The sequence below is a fragment of the Peromyscus maniculatus genome, chromosome 6 (assembly GCF_049852395.1).
Source record: "Peromyscus maniculatus bairdii isolate BWxNUB_F1_BW_parent chromosome 6, HU_Pman_BW_mat_3.1, whole genome shotgun sequence".
Lineage (NCBI taxonomy): Eukaryota > Metazoa > Chordata > Mammalia > Rodentia > Cricetidae > Peromyscus > Peromyscus maniculatus.
Window position 1 is genome coordinate 84,069,275 of NC_134857.1, and position 26,248 is coordinate 84,095,522.

Below are 26,248 nucleotides of genomic sequence, written 5' to 3' on the forward strand. Positions count from 1 at the left end.
AAGTTCGGGGGTCTGGGGTGGGATGAGAAGGTCCTCCCAACCCTGATTCATGATGCCAGAGCACAGCTGCGCCAGTTGTTGAAAGGACACTGTCTCCAGAGCTGCAGTCCCTCCTGGTTCTTAATGGCGACTGTCTTCCAGCCTGGGGTTGGGGAAAGATGGGGAACTTCTCTGTAGGCTTCAACCTCGCTCTTCTCCACAAGGGTCTTTGCCCTCCACGCTCTTTTGGTCCACTACAGAGGTCATGGCCTGTTTCAGCCAAGGGAAGGCCTAGGAGGTCTGGGGGATGGGGTAACCAAGGCTGTTTTTGATAGGATTCAGCTGCCGAGACTGTCTCCTTGAGCAGCCGATAACTTAGTTGAATGAATTTGGCCCGCTGACAGGACATGCCCACGCAGTGCATCTCACCTTCTCAGAGACGTCCAAAAGAGCCCCAGCCCCAGCTCAAGAGCCAAACGAAAAGGAAGAGGACAGAGTGACAAGGCCCCGGAGGTCCCTGCCCTTTCAGGTAAGTCTAGGCAAGCCTTTCCAGGGAACTCTGAAGACAAATCAACAGCAAGCCAAAGCCAGTTGCTCTGTTCTTTCCCACTAAGATTCTGAGCAAAGAAAGCTGTAACAAGTACACACCTGTGAGAGACAGGAGGCCCCAGTCTGTATAAAACGGGTGAAACATTAAAGATACAATCCATGCACTTGTTCCTGCGGTGATATTTACATACACCATCTGAGCTGGTCTCACTAGGGTCATCAAAAAGCCACTCCTACATCAACAAAACTCCACAGACGCGGTCCCACCCTCCAGTGGTTTCTCTCTAGGCACAGTCACACTGGGAAGGAGACAAGTACTCCTGCCAGGTGGTCACACACACACACACACACACACACACACATACAGTTACACCACACGGTTTCAGACAGTGCCCTCCTCACTCTCTCTCGCACACATCACCCCACACAGCTGCACGCACACAGGCCACCCATTTGTACACACAGGTCTCACGCAGGACCGTCTCACACTGTTGCTCAGACTCTTTGTCTTGCAGAGCGCCACACAAGCACCCCCCCCCCCACGTGCTCACTGTCACAGCGCCACACTGCACCTTCCATCCCCTGGTCCTGCTCTCAAGGCCTCCACAGAGAGCTCCCTCCTCCACAGCCCTCCTATGTGCCCCGCATTGCAGCCAGATGTTCCGTGGGCAGACCCCTCTATGGGCTGACAGGCGGTGATTACTGTTGCCAGCCCCACATTAGGAGAGAATTGAATGGGAGAGAGCCCCCTCCCGCCTCAGGCTCCCTACAATAGTGCCTTTGTGAGGTGCTCCGCTGCTGCCTTTCTTTCCTCTCCCCGACCAACCTACGTCAGGAGCAGCCCTGCCTGAGGAGAGAAGACAAAAGGAGGATCACAGGCCCTGACGGATCCGCCCCATCCTGGGGAAGGAGGGCTGTACTTTGGAGAGAAGGCTGTGTTCCTGCCCCCCCCCCGCCCCCCCCCCCCCGTTCCTCCCCGGTAAATAATCCAGAGGGCTGCCTGAGGTAAACTCCCCCACAGAAGCCAAGGCTTCTATCCATCAGCCAGCCTTAAGCTTGTGAGTTGAACATGGGGATGAGGCCTGGGAAAGGGACATCATGCAGAGCCCAGCCGATCCCCAGAGACTAGAGTCCAGAGCCTGGCTCCTCCGGTCCTTTCTGCCTTCTGGATTGCCCCCTGCAATCTGGTGTGTGAGGTTAGGGGATTCGACCAGCAGGGGTTAAGTTTCCAGGACTCCCGGGGCAGACTTCAGTCGGCTTCCAGGACTGGGGTAGGAGGGTGGGCAGATGAGGGTGGAGCGGAGGGTATATGTTGGGAAACTGGTGAGACCGAATTCTGGGATGGTCACTGCCCCTCCTCCTCGTCCAAACCGCAGACGCTGTGGCAGCAGGAAAATCAGAGCGGTTCAGACCAAGGATTGTGCAACCCGGCCCCGGGAAGAGCCAGTGCTCTCCAAGCTGGGAGTGGGGACCTGGCCTCAGAAACAGAATCTCACTTCAGAGGTGAGACTAGACACACTTGTATGCCGTGCTGGTTTCTACTCTAGACTTCACACCCAGTAAGATCCACTTTCTGGTTCAAAGTCCACCAGGAGCTGGAACTGGAAGCCCTGCCCCTGGGCTCCAGGGTTCAGCAGTCAGAGGCTCTCTGCCTGCCGTTGGTGGGTCTCTGAGGTTGCTGTGGAGTGCCGTGGGCGTGGACGGGGAGGCCTTTTGTCCAACCTTCTAAAGCGCCCCACAGTAAAATAGGTGACTAGAGAAATTCCCGGGGGAGTGAGGGGAGCCCAGGCAATCCCTAACATGGCAGGAGGAGAAAGCAGCCATGGAACTCTGATCTGAGGGCTACCCCAAACACACACAGGAGAGGAATGGCGGGTTTTCCTTTTAATGCAAAATGTTGCCATACAAAGTGATGTGGGGAAAGCCCCACAATCCCCCAGTTGGAGGGGCGAACGAAGGGGGACAGAGTTGTCTCTGTGAGTTCTTCTCTCCCTTGGGTCACACTGCTGTCTGGGGTTGACCCTATCCAAAGGTTTGGGGCTAAAATTTGTGGACACAGAGCAGGAGAGAGAGCAGGAGTGGATATTTAGGGTGTTGGCTGTTTTAGTTCTAAAAGGTTACTCAAGATCTGGAGCTCTGCGCAAAACAAAGGGGCTATGAGGATTTGTTTGCTGTTGTTTAAAAATGAGGGGATATGGGCCACCGCTGGCCTTCATTTGAAGAATGAACAGCGGATCTAACAAGAATATAAATGTGTGGAGATAAGAGAATCAGAAGCACCAGCTGCTTACAATTCCTCCTCCTTCTTCCTCATCTCCAGCTTGTAGACAATCTGGTAGCCATCATCCCAGGCATACAGCTGGCGCTCACGGGGGTTATAGCGAAGGCTGGCATGGGCACCGTATCGTCGTGGAAAATAAGAGAGTGCTGCCCGTTCAGGGGTCAGCGTACCACTGGCATCAAAGGAACACTGAATTCGGGCCCGACTGGCAGGGCGGGTGTTATAGACAACGTACAGGGTTCCGCAGATGACAAAGGCAGCCTCTGCATTCTCTCTGGGACATGGCGTGTCCCACTGCTGCTCTGTGTCAAGTGTTTGTGGATCTAGCTTGGCTAGACACAAGTGCCTGTCATCGTCGCGAGTGGCATAGACAGCCCAAAGGCCCTCCTCATCGGCTGCCAGGTCAATGTACGTGTCCACTGTCAGCCCGTAGGGGGGTATCAACTTCTCTGCAGGGAACACTGAGCTGTCCACCACAGTTCTGTTTGCCAGGTGAAATTTGATCAGCTGAAGAGTATTCTCCAGTTCACCGCCCCCTCCAGGCCCTCCAGGAGGCCTTCGAGCATAATACAGGAAGCCGCCATACACCAGCTGCCCTGTGCCTACCCAGGGGAAGGGCACCCGAACTCGGGAAGCTTTCCGGGCCGCCATGGCAAGGGTGAAGTCGCGCAGCCTCGGGAAGACGAAAGCGGTGTCGTTCTGTGTGCCGTCCAGCACGTAGATCTTCTCGGCTGGCCCCAGTGGATCCTTGGTCCATAGACCAGAGGGGCCGCCAAACCGCTTCAGGATCTTCATTGACCTCACCTGAGAGATTGTGTAGCCACAGTCTGGTGGAGAAGAGGAGAAGCACAGGAGAATAGAGACCCAAGAGTTAGACATCTATAGCAGGAACTCCCCGGGGTTCGTGGAGGGTTAAGAGGTGGGGGCACCAATAAGGCGTGGGCCTCTAGAAACTCTTTATGGACTTGTCATTAAGGGTTTCCTCCAAACATATTCCGGAAGATAGAGCCATGGTGGCTATGGACAAGGAGAAGGGAAGCAGGGCAGAGGAGTTCTGAGATTGTTTGGGTCTCTTTGAGATCACTTACCTGTCACCATATCATACTTCTCATTTCTTCGGCCCTTGCCTTTGGCCCCAGGGCCTCCAGTCGCCTTCTCATCCAGCTCCACACAGGGCAAAGCTGGGTTCTGGGTCTCCAGATAGTCCACTTCCCGCTCAAGACGGTCCACTCTTCCTGAGATGGTGTCTGCCTCGGTTCGGAGAGCTTCCCGCTCCTTCTCCGCCACCTCCAGTAGGGGCAGCATCTTGTTCTTGAAGTCCCGCAGCTCAGCAGCATGCCGGCTGCTCTGGTCCTGGCACTGGGCCAGCCGTTCCTGAAGGGATGGGGGAGTCAGGGGGAGGGCGGGCTGCTGGGTTATAATTCCCAGGCAAGCGGAGGCCCAACCAGGGAGTCAGGACCGGGAAAAGGAGCAAACTCAGCTGGGCTCCAACAGCCCCTGATGCTCCCACTGCAGAGGAGACTAGTTGTCAGGCGCTACCCATCCAAGGAACCTGAATAAGAGTCCTTCAGCCTGTGCTATCAGGGTTCTGAGCCTCCAGGAAATCATAAAAGGGGGTGGACATGGGGTACCCGGAAGAGACGGACAGGGAGTTGCAGGCAGATTACCTGGGAAACTTTAACACTATAGCCAGCTAGTTCTGAGATACAGCCCGGTTCTGACTCTCATAATCCCCAGGGGAAAGCATTAGGTTTATCTGAGTGCAATTGTTTGATGCTGGGGAAATAGGAGTCTGTAATTAGGAGGCTCCTCGTCACTAAGCTGTGTACTTTCCTGCAGCCTCTTAACAGAGCCCGATCTTGTCACTCCCAGAACCCTGACAACTAGTTGCACTGACAGATGTGGAATCATTCCTGTCTAGGCTAGAAGAGAAACGAATCCCTCACCTCTAAGGCAGCTAGTCGGCGTTCCATGTACTCCACAAGGTGGTGCTGCTGTCCCTGAAGGGGTCCCGTCCATGACAAGAAGAAGAAGAAGCAGAGCAGAGGAGCACTGGGCCCCATGGCAGCCTTAAGTAGGGCCAGAGGAGGAGTGTGCTTTCGGCGGCCTCTTTCCCTCCAGCCCGTTAGCTTTGGAGGCGGGGTGGGGGCGGCGCCTCCTCTTTCTGATCTCTGGGTGTCTCTCACTACTCTGGAATGCTTTCAGTCTCTTTACAACCCCCACCCCCTCCTTCCCGCCTGGATTGATCAAACACAGATGGCCCCTTTGCACAGTCGCCAGAAGCCTTAACCACCAGCAGCTTAGGTTTGTACGCTCCTTGGGATGGGGAAGGGATGGCAATCTAAAGGCCTTCTGGACAGTCACACAGGGCTTGGAGAGAGGAAGCGGCAGGAAGCCGAGACCCCCGGGGGCACTCAGCAAACTCCATTCGTTTGAGGAGGGCTTCCAGTGCTGACTTAGGAAGAACCCGACACCCTTCATTAATCCTTCCCTTCTCCAGCAATAACAGAATGGATTTTCTGCCCTGCTCAGTGAAGCCAGAAACACAGGAGATGAGGTTTGAGGGGGTGGGGGTTGCGGGGCAAAGTGAAGTCAAATTTCTACAGCTCATTGGCGCCACCTTGTGCTGAGCACCTGAGGCCATCTCCCATAACAAATAGAGAAATCAGAGCAGGGCTTCACCTCGGGTGGAAAAACTACCCAAGCAAGCCAAATGGGTTGAATTTGGAGGTTTTTCTTCAAAATACAGGGCTCCCTCTAGAGTACCAAACCTCTGACTTGGCCCAAGGAATGAAATATATAAGATAAAATTCAACAATAAAACCCGAGGTTGTTGAGAAGTGTTTTTGGTGGTGGTTTTTGTGTTTGTTTTGTTGTTGTTGTTTTAAACTAGCTGACTTACATTAGAACCTGAGAGCTATTTAACATGGCTTTCCAGGTATTCCCTTGCCAAAACAGGAGCGTGCATCAGAGACAAGCTAATTTACATTCACAGATTTAGGGGAAGTAACCTGAAAAAATACATACAATGTAGTCTAAATCAAAACAAATACATTCTGACCTTCCTATTACTGGGAGAGAACAGACTATTAGTCATTTCTCTTGGTTAGGGTTCAGTAGGGTTTTTTTAAAAGTATTTCTCGTTTCTTTTTTTATTATTTTTCAAGTTATGTATACTTTTGTATGGCTGTATATAGGTATGTGCATGTGATACAGGTACCCGTGGAGACCAGAGGAGGGCATCAGATCTTCCAGAGCTGAATGATTAGGAGGTGTGAGCACTGAGTTACAGGAGGTTGTGAGCTGCCAGACATGACTGCTGAGAACTGAACTCCTGTCCTCTGCAAGAGCAGTCCACACTCTTAACAGCTACGCCTCCTCTCCAGCCCCAGTGTTTCTCATTTCTACCCAGCTACAACTGCAAATTAGTCCAAAGTAAATTAACTGACCACTGTAAAGTTAGGCAGGAACATACATTAAAAGAAGTCAAATAAATATCATTTACTCAGGGACCTGCAGTGATTAATCTAGACAAATTCCTGTTTCTTTTCAAGAGAAACTTTTGTTCACTTTGGAATCAAGAGAAATTTGATCAGAGGTTCTCCTTGTTTTTAAAGTTTTCTTTATGTGTCTGTGGGTGTGTATGTAGGGCAGAACCCCTGCAGCTGGAGTTATAATTAATTGTGAGGCATCTGATGTGGGTGCTGGGAATTAAACCCAGATTCTCCATAAGAGCAGGAAATGCTTTACCATGAGCCATCTCTCAAGGCCCAGGTTGTTCTTTAAAGCGGCAACAAGCTCTACCAGGGCCAAAGGAGAGAGCAAAAACACCTTCTGTAACTTGCTTTCACTGGACTGCGGTAAATGTTTGATGACACCCACTAGGAAACAAAGTTATCTCAAAAGCCGGCTGCCTTTTCAAAGGGCCAGAGTCAGGAGTCCAGGGCCCTGGAGACACTTTCCTCTTGGGAAATACCTCTACAAAATGGCATTCATTTCCATTTTGGAGCCTGGTACAAAGTTATTCTAATGTGATAGTATTCTACTCATCTTCAAATAGTATGTTTAGTCACTCCAAAGATGCTATTTATTGATCTCCTTTATGCCCTAATCAGAAGTAAAAACAGCCACAGTCAGAAAATTTACCCATTTTATTGATGCATTGCAATTGCTCTACTTTTTACCATATTATGTAGAAAATACTGAAAATACAAGCTACTTTGTAAAACCAAAGACAAACATTGAATCCAAAGATAAACTATGTTTTACACAATGGACCCTTTCCCCATAGTTAGTATTAAATTTTAAATAGCTATTTCTTTTGTTAAAATGATTATTTTACATACTCCCTAAGTATACCTGCATTACAAACACAGCTCAGTAATTCTCAGAACTACCTGTTTCTAGAAGCTTGTTGTAAAAGGAAGCACACAACCAGGAAAGGGAGAAAGGAAAAGAAGTTTAAATCACACACAGTAACTAGCATATCAAATACATTTAATAAAGTAGGAATTCCATTGCAATATCAAGGATTCAAAGCAGAAATACTAACATTACATATAATGTACATATAATGTACTGCTACATATAGTGAGATTATTTTTCAAGCTGAATTGAAACCACACATTATATAAAGTTTAGCAACAAACAACCATGGAGACATGGAGACATGCTGCACCATCCATCAGTTAAAAAAAAAAAGTCAAAACACAAAGCAGGCTCGGCCGTTCCTGTCACTGAGAGGCAATTTCATTTCCTATCCTAAAACAAACCATCTCAACTAGCAGATCTCTGCATAGTAATGCAGAATAAAACACAAACTTCTGTGCTTGCCTGGCTAAGGGCAGTCAAGCTAAGCCCCTCTAGTGGAGGATAGTGGATGAGCAACCACAAAAGCAGGCTCTGAAAGGCCAGAATTGTTTGAAATGGGGTTCTTACTCCTGGGGTTGGCATTTCAGCTGAACATGACAATCAATGATAACCAACTCCTAGGAGTGACTGGGAACTCTGGAGTGATTACATGTCCTGGTGTGCCTAGGTGGCTCTAAGCAACCCTTTCTACTTCCTCTCATCTGGAAAGAGAGAAGCTGGAAAGGCAAGTTCTAAGAGAGGGTTTAAAGCCGTAAGCTGGTCCAAGGTCAGGCAATGCTGACTCAGGTCAGCTGTTCACTATATTCACAGGGCTTCCTTCCTTGCCAGCAGGGCAGGCAGTCCCTGTTTAAGCCCCAGGACAGAATGAATGTAAAACCACGCCCAGCACATACACACTCAGCAGAGGTGGGTTATCTTGGGAAATGGGAAATGTCAGTTTGTAGACTGACAACTGCCAAGCCTGTAAAGTCACACTTTATAGCCAGATGTTAGAGGTGATGATGCAAGCACTCGGGCATCCTCTTTTCCCATGGACTTAAGACTCCCATCTTCAGTAACTGCTGATTGGATGAGGGGCAGGGAAGGGGTTGGTTTGCTTTTTCCCTGCATCTCATTCCTACAAAAACAATAAAATTTTCTCCCTTGCTGAGGAAAGATAAAGTACAAAAATGTTCCAACTAGAAACTAGAACTGTATTTAAACAAGAAAACCAGATGCTTGGGGAAAAGGAGACACAAAGATCACACACACACTGACTTAAACTGTTTCACACTAGTGACAAACTACACAAATGCGTGGTTATCTCAACCAACAGACTGCTCAACGCACAGCTTAATATAATGATTAAAGAAAAGACGAAAATACACCATGTTCCTGGCAGGCTGTACTGACTACCTGCCCCGCCCTGGAAACTCTCACTCCCCATGATGAAGAAACTCCAAATTCGCTGACAGCTCCTCGGTGTTTCACCTGGTGCAGAGCTTGCTGACCAGGCTCCATGAAATCTCCCATCTCCGTCCTGCACCTCCCTGACACCATCTCTATACCGAACCAATCCTAGAATTATCATTCAAATGTAACTTTCAATTCTGGTGGAACACATCTGTAGCTTAGGGTTAACCTTCTCCCCGCACATCCTTCGTGGGCAGGAATGTCCTCATTCCCAGTACCTTCAACTTGACCCAAATCCATGGAGGAGTTGAATACTAGGACAATTTCACAGTTTGAAGGGCCCCAAGAATGTACTTGTGTTGTTACAAAGAAACCTCAAAAACCTTGGTGACTCAAGAGGCTTTGGCTTCTTTTTAATATTCTTCACTGATTCAGAAGCCTTTCTGTGAGCTTCTTGTCACCAGTAGTTCTACAAAACCCTCTTCATAGTATGGGGACATGTTAAGCAATACAACAGGCTCTTTGGTATAAACACATCTGTTACATGCTCTTAACAAAACAAGCAAACAGTTTACTAGTAAGGTCACCTATGCGCAGGAAGGACTACCACACGGGGAAAGAGAAAAAGAAACCCCATCCTAAGTGATTGCACTTACTTTCAAATATGCATATTTAGTGCTGGCTTCACTGCTCTAACCTGCTCCCTGAACTCTTACTGAAGCCAGGTAGCAAGGCACAGTGAGAGAGCCACACAGGGGAATGCTTCCATGAGAACTGAGCTAAGGATCCAAAATGGAACGGGACACAAGTGGCAGTCAAGAAGGAAAGCTGCTGTTTTGATTTTTCACTGTTGGCAGGGAGACTGAGAACAATGCATTTACACAACACAGCTACTAAACCTGTTCTGTTAAATCCCAGTGGACAGACAGCTTGGGGTCCGCTGGGGCTTGCTGGTCCATCCTAAGGCAAGCTCACTGTAAACTCTATTAACCACTACATTATCATATAAGGCACTACAATAAGGGAAGAGAGGAGAGGGGGAAGGAAAAGACACACACTGAACAACTCCTCACCAGACACACCTGTGCAAAACAATCCCAAGGGTCTCCTCTCCTTGCAGGCAATGCCCCTGCTCACTCAGCACTACAGTAATATGCTCTAATATAATTGCAATTAGTTCACATACATTCCAACAAGTATCAGTTCATTTTGGTTTAAATACAATGGAGACATAATCCATCTCCGGGGTAACACTGGAGGATCAGATACACACTAAATACACAATTCAAGTGTAATCACTACACAGTTGATTACAAATAACATTTTGGGTTAGAGGAAAAATTGTTATATTTTTCTAATCAATATGTACATATTTAATTATGCAAAATATTAAAACACCACCATTACAAAACTTCTAAAATATTTTTAAATTCAGTAATAAACTTTTAAAATATTTTTTGCAGTTCCTACATGCACTTATTATATAAGTCAATAAGAGAGCATTCAGTTTGCTGTTGGCATACAAAGGAAGCTACTTTAAAGTAGAAAAGCTATACACAACTTAATCTGGTTTTAGTTTCTTTAGCTTCCCCTCAAATAAGTCACATGAGACAGAAGGGAGAGATGAGGAAAACACAGAGGTGTGTTAGTGAAAATTCATAGAAATCTTAGGCAAAGCTCACCAGTGCCAGTATCTCATTCTAGAAAGATTCTGCATTCTACTGTATGCAAACATCAAAAACAAAAACCAAAAAAAAAAAAAAAAAACCAAAAAAAAAAAACCCAAAAACAAACAAAAATAACTACCATCATACACATCACCTCACTGGCTTTTCTAGTAAGAGAATTTAAGAATTTAAGTTGAACCAACCACAGAGAGAAGAAGGACTTTAAAAAAATAATCTAAGGAAGAATTCATGGTGCTTCATTTAAAAAGAATCCTTGGTGGGCACAGATCCTCTCACTGTGGTCCAGCAAGTGGTGGGCTGCCTTTTTAACACCACTCTGTAATGAACACAGAAGAAACTGCAAACATTTCAATACTTAGCCACTTTTGCCAAAAGTAGTAATAACTGCCCAATAAGAAAACATAACATGAAAAGAATAACTAAATCACTTTAAGTTTCAATGTATCATTACAAAGATCAACTTTGAGGAGAAATGCCTGACAGGAAATGTACAGCCTTGCATAAGCTGCTTTTAAAATAAAAAGGCAAGAAGTCTTATTTTTTTTAAACAAACAAGTAATGACTTCTTCTCATCTCTTACAAGATTTCAAATCCTTCTATCAGCATTTTTCCTCTGACCAGCAATCTTAATACAAGAAAGTTAAGTAACAAAGGGCTTCACTTGTTTTTAAAAGCATTTATAGAAATCAAGTCAAAAAGACAAAATGGATGTCAGAGGGTAACTTCAGAATGATCTTTCTTCCTTGGTAACTGCAGAAGATGGGCTTCTGAGCTCTTCCAAAGTCCAAAACTGCTGTCACAAGAACAAAGAATTAAAAACAGGGCCGACTCGGGAGACTACACCAATGCAGTCAGCATTGAGAGCAGGTCCCCAGAGAAAAGCCTTCGGCTCCAGTGGCCTGCAGAATGGGCTGGGGCTAGGAACTTTCAAGAGGAGATAATGGAGGTGCTCGCCCGAGCCCATTAAGAACTCAGGGCCATTTGCAGGCAGCCATGAAGCCTCCCTGGTGCTCATCTACTACAAATAAGAATACTGACTGATCTTGGTAGGACTCAGCGGGTACCCAGTGTAAATGGTTGAGCCTCGGGAAGACCCAATGTAGGACTGCGTGGCAAACTGGTGTTGGTACTGAGCAGGGGCCACGCTGGCAGAAGTGAGGAGGCTAGGCCCAACACTGACAGGAACCTGGTGCACCAGAGTGCTAGGGTGAGTGGTATAAGCTGCAGCATGCCTCGAGGAACCCTGGGGGGAGAAAAGATGAGCAATGGAACTTGTGGAACCCAGCGCAGCGGCAGAAGTGGGAGCAGCATACGTATACAGGTGAGGCTGGCTTGGCAGGTGAGCAGGGGCTGGGGCCAAGTGTGGGTGCCCCGTCGAGTGCAGTGGGCTGCCATGCTGGAAGGCGTAGGGGGCTTGGGAGAGCGGGGCCACAAATGCCTGCTGCCTGCGGGGAGCAGGATTGCTGCTTCTTTCCTGCGAGGTTGGAGCTGACGATGGCTGCTGGTTCTGGAAGGAGGAAGAAGGGAGTGAGGAATCTTGAGGTCACTCTGGTTCATAGCACCAAAGGCCTTGAGGCTCTGACGGGTACTGTTTCTGGACTGCCTTGGAACAGAGTCCCCCAAACCGGCAATCGATGCTGTTAGAAGATAGTCAACTATGCCCCTGCCTCTTGGAAGAACAGATCCTAACTCTGTCCAAGAAGGCAACGGTTTGCTCCTGAGCATGACAGCATGAGAGGAAGTGGAGAATCTTGAGTTCACAGGGGTGGCCATGCCCTGTTACTGTTGTTAACTTAACACAGCTATCCTGGAGGCAGTGGCTTTTCTTTAGCCTTTCCTGCTGTCTTCTTCTGCTCTCCTCTAAGCTTTCCACAGCCCTCTCACAGTGTGGAACTCAAGTACACGCACTGACTCAGTTGCCATCTGCACCTGCATGTGCTCTCTACTCTCTCCCCCACACGGCTAAACCCTCCTTCTGACAGGAGCACCCAAGTTTGGTTGAGAACAGAGGGAACAGAAATGGAATAGAGTACACCTTACTATCCCATCAGAGGATCACATGGCAGGGCAGGATTAGAACCAGATGATTTAGGTGGCTTCTCTGTCTTGACTCAGGTAAACAGTATAAGGCTCAAGTTATTTATGGCCTGGAGATAAAGGAAGAGACTCTGGTCCCAAAGCACGTATGGTGGTGCAGTACACAGCAAACACACTCACAGATCAAATGAAGAGATGTAGCACATGCAGGTACGACGCAGGCCACACAACACCAGATGTCTGACACAAAAGGAGCTTCATTTGGCTTTATTCAGCAGTCCAGCCAGAAGCAAGGTTCTCCAGAGAGGAACGACAGGGGAGAACTCAAACACAAGGTAGCAGCCCCTAGCGCTTACCTGGCTAAGGTTGAGTGGCTGCACCGCGCTGGTCCCCCCTCGCTGAGCTCGGGACCCTGTGGGGGTAATACAGCATCCAGATGACTGCCCACTCACGGAGGCCACTGGCTTGGTCTTACTGCTAAGGAGACCTGAAAAGGAGTCCAAGTTAGCATCACTGACCTAACCTTAGAGTCTCACGTAAGTCCACGTTTGTCTGTGGTCTGCAAGAGCTAAGGTCTTAGTGTCCCTTACTTCCTTAATCACATTTGTGCCAGAACAACAGAAACTGTATTAGCCATTCCTTTTCTGTCTTGCCACAATGCCCAAAGACCCTTCAGTGATCACTTAAGTAAAATTATCTAATCTCCTATTACATATAAGGAAACACTAGAAAAACAGAGGAGACACACTCTGTATCCCCAATGAACCTATAGTCTTAGGTAGGAATGGGATTAAAGAAATAAATGACAATGGGAAGTTCCGAAAGATATTTGTAATTCTTAGAATATTTAAAGGTCCAAAGAGTCTAAGCCAAAGGCAAAATTCTGTCCTTTGAGGTATGTCTACACATTCTAAGAAATTAAAGGATAGAAGAATAAAAAAGTTGGCTTCTTTCTGTGTTCCCTGTAGGAAAACTGGAATGTGGACTACATTATTAGGGATCAATATTATTCATGCTTAAGTCTGAATAATTATATTCAGAAACCTGGTATCTGGATGTTCTACCTTGTCTCCAAGGCAGCTGACTATCTTTGTGAAGGAGAGAAGCATCTTGACTTAACACTAGTTCTTAAATCAGAACCCCCTTATGGCCTATAACCCATAATAAAATACTATTTATGTGTAAGACACAGAGGGCTATTCTAACACTAAAAGCCATCCCTACCCTTCTGCTGGGGGATACTCGCTCACATTGTGAGCCCCCGGTTTGCACTGTGTTAAATTAACCTTGGGTCAGGAGGCTGAGTTAGCAACTAGCTGACAGAAAATAATCAGAGAACATCTGGGAGAGACAGAGACACAGGAAGCAATAGGGATGGATTTGGAGTGATGCAGTTTTTTGTTTTTGTTTGTTTGGTTGGTTTTTTTTTTTTGGTTTGGTGGAGCAGAAGCACAGGGCTTTTGGAGATGCCAGCAAGGAGAGAAGTTAGCTTTTTGCTTTAGCGGCAGTGACAAAGCCAGTGCCTGCAGGAACAGAACTCCCGCCAGGCTGTGGCCTGAGCAGCCAGGCGGCTGCAGAGAAGCAGGCCGGTTAACTGCGGAGTTGCAATGCCAGCTGAAATAGCAATAGATTAGGGTCTAGCCACTGTGCCTAAGTTAAAACAACACCCTTCCTTTGTAATCAAGTTGCCAATAGGACGCTGCTGCCTAACAAGACTGTCTTTCCGGGGTCTCTTTGCATTGAGAGGTTAAGAAAGGTTGTCTCCTGCAAACTTCTGATAGGATGCTAAGAATTCCAAGGTTCTGGTCCTTAACTCCATGTTAGCCTAGCAACCAGGCACACTTGCAGTGGGAAGTCGTATGAGTAAAAGAAAGCTTCTGTTATGAAATCAGAACTTGTTACTGCACAACTAACACAACAACTAAATTAAGGTCCTAAGCTCAATACCCAACAGCAAAATCGATGGAGGGAATTAGGTCAAAATGAAACTAACCAGGTACCTCTGCTATGCTATGACTGAAAGTCTACAGGGCATGTTAAAGTCATTTTTAAAAAAAGATTGATTTTATTTCTATGCGCGCGTGTGTGTGTGTGTGTGTGTGTGTGTGTGTGTGTGTGTGTGTGTGTGTGTGTGTGTCTATGTGTGAGGGTGTCCAGAGTCCAGAAGGTGGTTGTTTCCCCTAGAGCTGGAATTATGTAGGTAGTTGTATGCTGTGTGATGTGGGTACTAGGAACCAAATTCAGGCCTTCTGGAAGAATAGCAAGCACTCTTAACCACTAAGCCATTTCCAGCTCGGTCATCTTTAATATTATCAAGTCCTTCCTATTCTAGATCATCAAATCCAAATGACCTGTAGCAGGTCAAACTGCTTACTAGATTCTTTCTGCTATTTAAGATATGTCTTATTAACTTTTTCCCACCAGAGGTGGGACGATATCTAAAACATTATACTGACACCAAACACAACCTTATTATCATATTAACCCAAGCAAATAAATGTAGGAAGATAAATTGATACAAACACACTTGACTGTTACAGGGAACTGATTCTGAATTAAGCACTATTTAAGAATATCTATGCTTAGTCCTAACCACTGGCATAGTACAACTAAATATTAAACATACACACATCCAAGGGAAATTCAGCGCTAACTGCTAAGACCCCTCTTACCTGAGGCCTGGGTTGCTACAGTGCAGTCGCCAAGCTGTGTTTTCAATGGAGGCACAATGATGGTACGGGTGCCAGTGCCGTCTGTGGCAGTTCTGCCAGGTCCTTCCGGAAGTGGCCCACTGTTGCCCCGGAGAGCACCCAGAGTGTCAGTGGAATATGGGCTGCTCAGGGAAGAGTCAGAATCTGGAGAGTCATTGACAGTCACGTAACTGATGACATTAGACCTCGCCTTCAGGCCCGAGCTGAGGAGAAGAAAATACGATTATAACTGCCCTTTTAGGCATGTGTCTCCATGGTCTGTGGTTCTCTCCTAACAATGAGGACAGTAACTCCAACAGCAAATGGCTGAGACACATTTACTCTGTCTGCATCAGCACTGTTTTCACATACTATACGAGCCAGGGGATCTTCTCAACTCTGCACAATAGGTACTATTACCCCATCTTGTAGATAAGGAAATTAAATTAAAAGGGACTCATTCAAGGTTACACAAAGAATAAACAGTAAAGACAGCACTCAGACCCAGGACACAACGATTCTGAAGTCCACAACTACTCCATGTTGCCTCTTAGTTATTCATTTATAGTTCTTTCAATAATATTCTTCAAGCACCGCTTTTTCTCCTTTATCATTTTCTTAGACTATCTTTAATCTAACTTCTCACTCTAGGTTTTGTTTTTGTTTTTCGTTTCTTTAAGGCAGAGTCTTGCTACGTAGCCCAGTATGGCCAGAAACTCAAACTCCTCCTGCCTCTGCTTCCCAAATACTGGAATAACAGGTGTGTACTGTACTACCACGCCCAGCCTCACAGAGTTATGAAGAAAGATTCCTTCATGACTCTCACTTTAGCATCTTCAGCTTCCTTGTTTTTTTAACAGGATTGGCTTCAGTCAAAGAAATCATGCTGGCTATACCTCATATATAATTTTTGCTATTACCCTGTTAGCAGGTTTTGTGTTTTTCTTTTCCCCAAATCAGTTCACTGACCACTCTCAAAACCTGACTTGCAGTTTACCCTCTTTCATACGGTCCTTTTGAACTAAAGGCTCCAAATGCTTTCTAACTTTGTTTTGCTAAGTCCCTTCAAACCCCTTAGCAGGTGGGGAGATGGCTCACTGAGTGTGCGTGCTGCTCCTTCGGGTCTAGAGTTCAGTCTCCAGCACTGAAGTCAGGCAGCGCATGACCACCGTAAATTAGCTTAAAGGGATTCCATGTTCTCCTTCAGTCTCCACAGGGACCCGAACCCATACACACATGATAATAAATATATAACAAATCTTTATTTTATTTACTTATTTGTTTATTCATACATTTTTTTAAGGCAGGGTCTCACTGTGTAGCAACCCTTTGGCTGGCTAAAAATTGCAATGTAGATTAGGTTGACTTCGAACTCATCATAGAGACCTGCCTGCCTCTGCCTCCTGAGTGCTGGGATCAAAGACATGTGGCACCAAACCTGGAAATAAAGCTTTAACCCTCAGTTATAACTCTTTAGTCTCTTAATTTAATTTCATATGTGAGTCATAGGTAAAAGGTTATTGTTGATCGACAATGTATCACCACAGGTTACACCTAACACTAAAAGCTCTATGAAGAATGTAACAACAGATCAATCAACGCATAAGCCATGCACACTAAGAGGAAGGTATGTTGTATATTTCCTAAACTTACTGGTTCCCTGCAGTAAACTGCCTAGTTAAGGACTTGATGATGCGGCTTGAATAAGGGGTTGGTTCCCAGTTGATGGCCGTGTGTGGGAAGGTTATATAGAACCTTTACGAGGTGGAGCTTTGCTAGAGAAAGCACACCACTGGAGCAGGCTTTAACATTTTATAGCCTGGCCTCACTTCCTGTTCCTCTCTGCGGATCAAGCCAGCTTCCTGTTCGTCCACACTCCTGCCTTGCTTCGCGTCTTCAAACCATGACAAAATGACCACATTATCCTCTCTGAAACTCTAAGCCAAAATGTACCATTTTAGCCCTAAGTTGATTTTTGTCATGGTGTTCAATCACAACACAAAAATAACTAATACACTTGCAAAAATGCTAGGATACAAGGAAATAAGCTGCTGATATTTAAGTTCTTCAGCTTTCAGACCACACAAGGGGAAAGGTCCTTCCTACCTTTCCCAACACAGCCTTCCCAGATTAAGCTATATATGAGTTTCAAATAATCTACCTATTCATTCCAATGAACTGTTCTTCATACACTCCTGTTATGGCTCGTTTTCGGGAGAGCTCCCTGAAGGCAAGGATCATATCTGTAGTTTAACATGGATTTCAAGCCAGAGTAGCCATAGCAAACTGCTCTCTAATGTGTCTGAAAGACTGATTTATTTGATGAATAGCATTACAGAAAGCTTGATAGGGCTCAATTTCGAGAACTTCTGAATTTGACTGACATGCTTACAACTTACTTTTTGTTTGTTCTTTTTGTTTTTTCAGTCAAAATTGCCCTTGAATAAAGCTGTCAGTCAAAGACCAAGGGTATACTGACATTAACAGTCGAAGACAGACAATAGCTGGCAACCACTGCCTGGCTTACCTGTTGGGCTTATATTTGTTGTCCTCTTCTTCATCAGTGTCACTCCGGATAGTGATGACGCTCACAGGGGGGCTGGGGGTGTCTGGAATGATGATTGGCTGATGCTGATCTTGGACAGGGACTAGGGAATTATAAGAAGATGTGGTACGCAGAGGACTACTCCCGACCAGAGAATAAACTTGGGAAGGCAGAACTTCCAGAGAGGATCTGTAGAAGAAGTTCACAAGTTAAGACATTTGGTCCTTGCCCTTACCCTCCCAACTGTACATCTTTTCCTTTGACTTTCTAATTGCTTTCTGGTTCTTTTTTTACCTAATCATTAAGGTAACACATTTAGCTATAAAAGTTCTAATGAAAAATTAATGATTCTGGCCAATGCTTCTAAGGATAAGAACAGCAAAATATAAAAGAATTTACATTTATATGCACCTTTGTCCCCAGGTTAAGCTTCACTCTGTAAAACGTAGGCAGAAAAATGAAAACATGTCTGGCCAGATGGCTCAGTGGGTAAAGTCTGATGACCTGAGTTTAATTGCAGGGACTGATATGGTGGGAGAGAACTGACTCCTGGACTTGGTCTTCTGACTTACATATATCTGCCAAGGCATGCACATCACATGAGCACAACCCCCCCACCCCCAACACCACTCACACAAATAGTAAATGTAACAAAAAATTAAACTATTATAAAGGTGGCCCAGGTTCACAGTGACAGCAGAGATAAAGGATGATCATATCGAGGACACATCTGCTCAGATGAAAAGGTCAGCTCATGCTCAATTTGGCAGGTGCTTCACACCCCAAATGCCTATATACTGCAACACCCTGAGTGCTGGACAACACACTCTCAAAGCCTTAACCCTAAGCTCTAACACAGACTTACTTGGACGAGACTGGAGCAGACTGCTTATTCTTCTTTGAAGGGAGGGAACTAGATTGTTGTTGCCTGACAACATGGGCAACACCAACATTCAGAGGCTGAGCAGTGGCCAGCGTCACGTGGTTGGTCAGCAAAGATGGCTGCTGCATGATAGTGCTGTACTGGTTGCCATGAGAGTGGGCGTTCCTGTACCAACATATGGAAACACAAGAGTGATTCCCCATACCACTTAAAATCCAGGGTTTTAAAAACTAGAGAGATTAAGACACTAAGCACAGCTGTGTCTTACTTTTACAATTAGTCACCAGGATTATAAGGCTTTAAGAGCTCACTATGTTCTCTCTAATCACTTAAGGCTTTGCTTAAATGTGAAGTACATGATTCCTGACCACAGAACCTGCATTTTCCTATGATTCCTTTTTTAGACTCGTGAGTCCTTTTCTCAAAGGATTTCAAGTGTAAAATGTCCCTCATTCTCTTTCTAGTCTCTTCCTAGCAAGTGTCCCTACTCCACAGGATCCTACCCACACCCATTTCCCAGAGAAAGAGAGGGTGCTTGCCTCCAGTCTGCTAGCTGCTGACTACTCCCCATGGCCTCTGGAATCACTGCAGTAGGCTGGACGGAGTTGTGGAGAGCTACCCCGGGCAACTGCTGCCAAGTTGAAGGGAGGAGGATTTGTTGTGTTCCTCCAGGCCAGGCTTGCTGCAAGGAAACACACATAGAAAGATCCGGACTTGACTCATCCTTAGCTTTTTATTTTGTTTTTCAGATGAAAGAAATATTTGTATCTTAAAAAAAAAATGTTTGTAGATTGTTAACTTGCAGAGATAAGAGAAAAAAAGAAAGACAGACGGTGCAGAGGGCTGACAGGAGTTGTAAGAGAGAAGCAGCAAGCTGCTCTCCTTTGCTGTCACCATAACCTGACCAGCAGGCACCAAGAAACAAAGGGCCCTGCAGGTAGAGGTTTCTGTGCCGTGAGAAAAGAAACCTGAAGGTTCAGGTAAACCTTGGTGAATAAAAGCCTATAAAATACATCCGTAGGAAGGGTTGAGAGGGCTCTCTCAGGATTAAAAAATAGAAATCCTAAAATGTGAAGGCCAATCAGATTAAGACAACAATTCAATTCAACCCATAAAATATAGGGCAGAATTGCTCCCTTTGTTAGAAGGGTAGAAAACACAGCAGACATGGATGACCAAATACCAAATCCTTTGGTAAATAAGCTTATGGCAGCAAAAGGACTAACAATAATATTTATAGCTATATGATAGAATAAAAAATTAAGTCAATGAGCAAACATTTTTAAAAATAATTTTAAAAGCACCACATTATTCTTAAAAGTTGCCAAAAATTATCTGTTTTATGTATCATTTGTAAAATGTATTTTAACACAAAACTAATCACTACAGAAAAATAGGGTGCTCCCTAGTTTTTAAGAAACAATGACTGTGCTTATGATAGACTGAGTAACAAAATATGTTTTCTGTACTTCTTACAGAAACTCTGGCATTTTCTGCAAAAATATATAACAGATTTGGAAGTTTCCTTTTTAAACCTGAGTTCAGTAATGCAACTACCTACTAGGGTACATATGGTTCTATTTCATGAATTTCAAGTTGCAAGGCTATCAAAACAGTTTTAAAAATATTTCTGCAAGTAACAGATCCACTTGTTACAAATACTGGTTCCAAACAAGAAGCCCTCTGAGCAGAGAAACTGCAAACACGTCTGCTATCATACGCAGAATTGAAAACGAAACAGAACAGAACAGAAAACAAGAGAAGATGTTAAGTCACACCATGCGTCTTTCCATAAGCCAACACCTGCACAAGACAAAGCATGTAGTTTAATACAAAGCAAGAAATAACATTCCAATGTGAGGCAGAAATCTGGCGTTCCAAGCGACGAACTGTTTTGACAGAGGAAGAACAAAAATATGCAAAGCTTAACAAATGGCTAGAGCAAACTTAAAAGAGCAGCAAAGGTGAAGGGTCAACTGACATGTCCAATCTCAAAACTACAAGTGAGCAAGTTAAAATGTGGGCCACCCACGCTGGAACTCTATCATCTGACTCCCTAGCACTTGGGCTTTATGCGTGTGAAACAATCCATAGGTGGCAAAGACTTTGAAACTGAAAACCAAACAAGTTCCATCCAAGTATGTTTCCTGTTTTCATTCATGAATACTTGAGAGATAACCAAAAATTTAAATCCACTGTGAAAGATAAGAAGTACAAGGAGATTCAACACTATCAGTTAGGCTTAGAGAGGCTTAACTAATTGTACATTTCAAATAATGAAATGCTGAATTTAAAATAAACAATTCTAACTTGCCCAAATAAGCCAAAACAAAACACATCCAAACTCACTCTGAAGGTTACAAATCATGAAATGGACTTCAAAGCTAAGCCATATTTGTTTTCCCATCTCTAAGCTGGACTCACCTACAATTGCAGCTATCTGCACTGACTCCCCCTCAGGACTTCTAATAACAAAGGTACTGTCTGTATTTGCAAGTTTGTCAGCCATACTTCCATCTTTATATTAGAATTTATTTGTAAAATCTTTTCTCAAAAACATTCCTACAAATAAGTTCACTTTTAATTTCGATCAGCAATATGATCTATAAGTGTATTTTAAAGGGAACATCTTCAAATGGAAGATAAAAGGCACCACGGATCATGAATGCCAAAAGCACTATCTTCAGACAGTCACAGAAGGAAGTTAATGTTAATGATAAAACAGTATCTTAGGACCATTGTAAACATTTCTGTATACACAAAAGTTTTAGAAGATTAAAATAACAAAAGGGGCAGCTAGCTTGACAGGGAGTTCAAAGTCTGGCATCTGGATACCTGTGGCAGGGCCAAATGGAAGGCCATTTTCTTCAATCTCAAGATCTCAAGGGTCAAAGATAAGAGAGCAGAAACAGGTCAGAGTATTGATGCTCTCCTGAGGCTACACAGAGAGCTTTAACCACACTAGGCTGGCAAAGAAGAACCACACTGATCCTCAGAGTCAAACAGTGCTTCAAAAACTATTGGGGAGGAAATAATGAGACATTAAAGATGTAGCAAGAACACAGCCACAAGATGGCACATGCTTCCATGCCCTCTGCAAAGACTAAGCTAGTTCTGTTTTGTTTTGTTTTGTTTAATGAGAAAACCAGAACAGAACAAAAACAAACAGGAAAAAAATAAAAAAGAAAGAAACCAAAGAAACTCCGTTAGTAACACAATCAAGTGAGGGAATTACCAGTACAGCAGCAGTCTGTTCAACCAGCGCCGGCCGGCCGGCTGCGCAGCTCAGGGTAAAGGGCACCGCATACTGCGGTGTGATGGTGGCTACTTGAGGATGGAGAGTTGCTACCATTAGTGGTGTACAGCTTCCCTGAAATGTAGATCAGGCAGGTGAGTGAAATGAACACCGAGGCAGCTTATCTGGATTCAGAAGGGCTCTCATTCCCCCCAGGTTATTACTGACAATGAACTAATTCTCTATCGCCTGAATGGCATCTATCAAACACAACTTCCCCTCTCAGCTGTGTGCAGCTTTGGCCCACTAGGCCAAAAGTCAATGGTATCAGGCAAAAAGGTGTAGGAATCTTTCTTGGACCAGACTCAGAGCATCCATTCTATAAAATATAGGCATTTCATTTATGAAGAAATCTTCTTCCTACTCACAAAATAAGTTTTGGGTTTGAGAATTTCTTCTATGTCATGGCCACAGACATTAACATACAGAATTCAAAGTATAACATTGTATGCCATACAAATCCTTCATGACTTTGTCTATGACCTTAGTTTCTCAATCATCTGGCAAATAGAACACTTTAAAGTTTTTCTACTAAACACATAGAATGAAGGACCATCTTTTAGGAGGTAGCCTGATGTGATCTAGCCTTAACTGTGAGAAAATTCTAAGACTAAACAGAAAAGGACACCAAAGGGCAAGAATGAAACCCTAATTTTACAGCAAAAAACTTATGAATGTTTACTATCCTGACCATTTCTCAAGTCTAATACGTCATCTCTACCAGTCTAAGGAAATAATGGAAGAGTTGCAAAAGACAGGAATAAGTATTCTGTTCTAGCATAGATGCTTCATTTTAAGACCTCTGAATCATGAGCAAGAAAGATCTTATCGTCAAAGCAAATACCTTTCTCCCCCCTTTTCAGGGTAAAATATCCGATTCTCCATAGCACTTCAGCGACATTGAGCACACTGTTCTGGCTTTTACCTGAGTAAGTACTCCTGACTGGATCTGCAGTGGCTGGGCAGCGGGCGCCTGGGGTACAATTGGCACAGCATTATCCATCCTCACAGGGAATCCAGAATGTTTTGTTGTTGCTTGGAGCCCAGCTGGTGGAAAAAACATCACAGCTAAGTTGCTTTGCTGGGTCTAAGAATACTGTGGGTGGGTGGTGGTGGTGGTGGTGGTGGTGGTGGTGGTGGTGGTGGTGGTTGGAGGAGGGGTACTTTTAGCTTTTTTCCATCTCTCAGGTTTTTATTCTAGACACTTAAGACAAAGCCCTTTCATTCACAGAAGTCATTGGAGTAAGAAAAGGAGGCTCTGTTCCCTTCAGGTTAAATTAGTGCAAAGGCATTTCATACAGGGACGGCTGGCTTAGGGGAATGTCAACTCTTAATGTTACAATACTATTACATCCCCATTATCAGTACAGGCAAAAGCCAAACCATTTCCACTCTAAGTCACATTGATCTCTCAGTCACTAGGGGAGTGGGTGAGGCAGACAGTGCTTTTAAGACTGTAATCTATCAAAAACAGAGACTCGACCATAGCTATTCCTCAAGAATTTATAACCTATCACCCTCTTGTGTAGAATAATTTAAACAATAGTTTCCTCCTCAAAAAATATAACCTAGTTCAAAAATTAGTCACATGTTGTATCTAAAGATAAAAGTAAAGCCAACAGAAAATGAAGAACTAATGGCTAGAATAATAGGCATGTTGGCTTAGAGAAGCCTACTTCTGATTCTAGAAGCCCGTTCTTGTTGGTAGCTTCCTCATCTGACTCTTCTAGTGAAGGGGCAGCTGCGGAAATGACCTGCTGCTGGAAAACAGTGCCCGGGTCTTATCTCAATTTATTATGCTTTTGTCATAAACATCAAATAACTACTTCCTGTCAACAGCAACGTCCTGTGCTTTCTGTCAAGTCTTTTTGTCGAGACTAAAGAGCCCTGGAGGATTTCCTATGCCTTCTTACCCTCCGATCAGCACTTTCACTAGAGTTGAAACCCCTGTCATGCCTCCTATACTAATGCTTGCATTCTACTGAGTGAAGACACAAGCACTTCAATTCGAAGATGCTGAAACTATCACCAGGGTTAACCTCCCTCTGCCTCTCTGCCCACCCCCACTCGGCCAGCAATGCCTTCTTCTGTACCCGACCAGCCACAAGGCTGTGCTCTTACTCTTCCCATCTCTCAAATGCTGGGATTACAGCTGTGGACCATTATCCCTGGCCTTACTGCTACCTTAACATTACTATTGAAGTACCAAGGGAGCATAATTTATAGACCATAATACTGCTAATTTCAGTCAATCTTCCAATTTTCTATGTCAGTAATTTGTGAGGAATTTAGTAACAATTTGTGATTAAGAAAAAAAGTATTCTAGGAATGTTCAAAGAGTGACTAGTAAAATCATTTAAAACTGCTTAAAAATACTTTTTTAAAAAAAGTGCTACTTATATAAAAAATAACAACTAATAAGGATATTAAAATTTAAAAATTGTCAACCATGCTACCTTAGGCAATATTATCCAATAGGAAAGCCAAGTCATGCAAAACTCCTGTCTATAGTCTCTGGTACATGACTAACTCCAGGCAGTGTTGTATAAGAACTTCCCAAAAGCTGCAGGGACTGAGGAAGCAACCTTGGGAGGAAATGTTCACTATAGTAGCTCACCTATGACTCCCAGAGTGATGAAATAAAAGGGGAAAAATTACAGACTAGTTACCACTGGGCAAAATATGTACACTAGTCAACTGGAGTAGTATGGGAAGTAATTTACAGTACTGTAAATTACTATAAATATTTGCTGCATTTACTTACTACACTGAGGCCATTTTGTAAAAGATACAAATGTGAGCAACCTGAAATAGAGGACTGTTAAATAGAATCAGCATATGGCCAAGGTTGGTAAGTCAACCAACAACTTTACACAACTATCTGGGTTTAAATACCACAGGCAGTATGGAATATTTCAATGCATATGTGATGAACCCCACTGCCTAGGTTCCAATCATACCTGAGAATAAACTGACAACTGTAGACGGACTGCCTGGCAGATATAATAATGTATTTCAGGTATCATCACCATTACTACCTCACTTGCAAACTCCCTCTGGTTCCAAACACTTTAAAATCCTTTCCTTAGGTTATCTAGACTTCTTGGGCAGAAAAATTCCCCCCAAAGCATATATTTATCAAATTATACAAAAATGAGTTCCCCCACATTCCTCCTCTACTGCCTTACTTTACATTTTGTTCTCTTAAAAAACTCAAAAGTTTCTTTTTATTTTATCTAAGTATCACCTGAGAAGCAGCGAAGAACCTCAGAATCTCACATTTGAGAATTGTTCTGCAGAATTTACTTTGGAAAGGGTGGAAGGAGGGATGGCTAATTTTCTAAGTTCTATAGAAGCATCAGTTTGTGACAATACAAAGTTTAGAATTACTCCTAAGAGGTACATATAGAAAATAATTTGGTAAGTTAGGCTAAATTTGCATTTACGGATTGTGAATCTGCTCCTCCGCTCTCCCTGCGGCCTCTCCCTGGTTTACATCGCTATCGCTCTCCTGGCCTCCCGGTAAGCTCTCAGTCTCCCCCAGCCCCTCATTTCCTTCCGCTTGCTTCGACTCTGTCAGAAACCAAACAAACAAAAAGTCACAATCAATATTGAACTGAGGTAAAAAGATAAAAATGCTACCTGCTTCTATATAAAAAACTATGAGAAGCCTAGATCCTGGTCTATTCCCACAGTGATACCAAGTTTTTCTTTCTCTTTTTCAAACTTAGTGTTTGAGGTTCGCATACAAAGTAGTGGGTTTCATCATGGCGTCCTCATCCACATGTCAGGATGCTTTCTTCTCCTTCATCCTCCCCACTCCCCTGCAGGTGGTTCTCTCTCTCCCAGCTAGTCTCCCCTCTGCTTTCCAATGACACGTACTCCATTATCCCTCTCTACTTGCCACCTCCCCTAAGGTCTCTTCTCCCCACCACCATCCCATTCCAAATTGAAGACCTACAAACACACATATAAATACACACTCACATGGAGGGGGAGTGTGAAGGACAGAGGGTCAGGGAAGATTTTAAATCTAGGGTCCATACATAAGAGAAAACATGGTGTTTGTTGTCTGAGTCTGGCTTACTTATCGTTTTTACTTTTACTTTTTTTGAAAGACATCATCTTACTATACTGCCTGACGGGCTCCACAATCTTCCTGTTGGGATTACAAGATGTGAGCCACTACACTGGCCTGACAGACTTCCTAAGGAAAAGCCAAGTGTATTGTCAGAAAAGACTCAAAAATAATTTAACCTTCCAAATAGCTTACCAAAACAATCAACACACATTTCCCATACTTTAGGGACAGGGGTATTGAACAGAATGGATTATAAAATAATAATGAAAAAAATAAGGAGGCATGGAAATGTGAAAATTAATCTTATTGGAATATGGAGTTTGAAGAATATGAGTCATAAGCTGAAGCAGATGTCTTAATGCCTTCCCCATAGTACTTCAGCTGGCTTGTAGAATTTTTCAGTTAAAAAATAAGTCTGTATTTCTGAATGAAATTTTTTAGTTTCTATATTCTTAAC

The 26,248-nt window shown here is 44.3% G+C and overlaps 2 protein-coding genes and 1 long non-coding RNA gene across 6 annotated transcripts in view; 1 reads left to right on the plus strand and 2 right to left on the minus strand.

Moving 5' to 3' along the window:
* Window positions 1–382: 382 nt before the first annotated feature.
* On the plus strand, window positions 383–2,042 carry LOC121830276 (uncharacterized). The gene is made up of 2 exons (XR_006073417.2): window positions 383–508; window positions 1,905–2,042. It is a non-coding gene; the product is annotated as an uncharacterized LOC121830276 (long non-coding RNA).
* Window positions 2,043–2,399: 357 nt separating this feature from the next.
* On the minus strand, window positions 2,400–4,967 carry Olfml3 (olfactomedin like 3). Its single transcript, XM_006980800.4, has 3 exons — window positions 4,756–4,967; window positions 3,898–4,183; window positions 2,400–3,636 (listed from the first exon to the last, which is right to left on the minus strand). Exons 1-3 carry the CDS (start codon window positions 4,870–4,872, stop codon window positions 2,816–2,818), a joined length of 1,224 nt encoding a protein of 407 aa, XP_006980862.1. The 5' UTR covers window positions 4,873–4,967; the 3' UTR covers window positions 2,400–2,815.
* A 1,974-nt stretch (window positions 4,968–6,941) lies between these two features.
* The window catches only part of Hipk1 (homeodomain interacting protein kinase 1), a 51,850-nt gene continuing 32,543 nt past the window's right edge, over window positions 6,942–26,248 (minus strand). For 2 of the 4 annotated variants that reach the window (XM_006980801.4, XM_076574746.1), the window contains exons 9-16: window positions 22,636–22,757; window positions 21,651–21,785; window positions 18,955–19,097; window positions 18,398–18,580; window positions 17,515–17,721; window positions 14,970–15,211; window positions 12,654–12,784; window positions 6,942–11,767 (exon numbers count right to left, since the gene is read on the minus strand). In XM_006980801.4, the coding sequence (XP_006980863.2) occupies window positions 11,279–11,767; window positions 12,654–12,784; window positions 14,970–15,211; window positions 17,515–17,721; window positions 18,398–18,580; window positions 18,955–19,097; window positions 21,651–21,785; window positions 22,636–22,757 (1,652 nt within the window). In that variant the 3' untranslated portion in view covers window positions 6,942–11,278. Of the gene's footprint in view, window positions 11,768–12,549; window positions 12,785–14,969; window positions 15,212–17,514; window positions 17,722–18,397; window positions 18,581–18,954; window positions 19,098–21,650; window positions 21,786–22,635; window positions 22,758–26,248 lie in introns of those variants that run through there. The other 2 variants (XM_076574748.1, XM_076574747.1) reach the window with 2 other exon arrangements.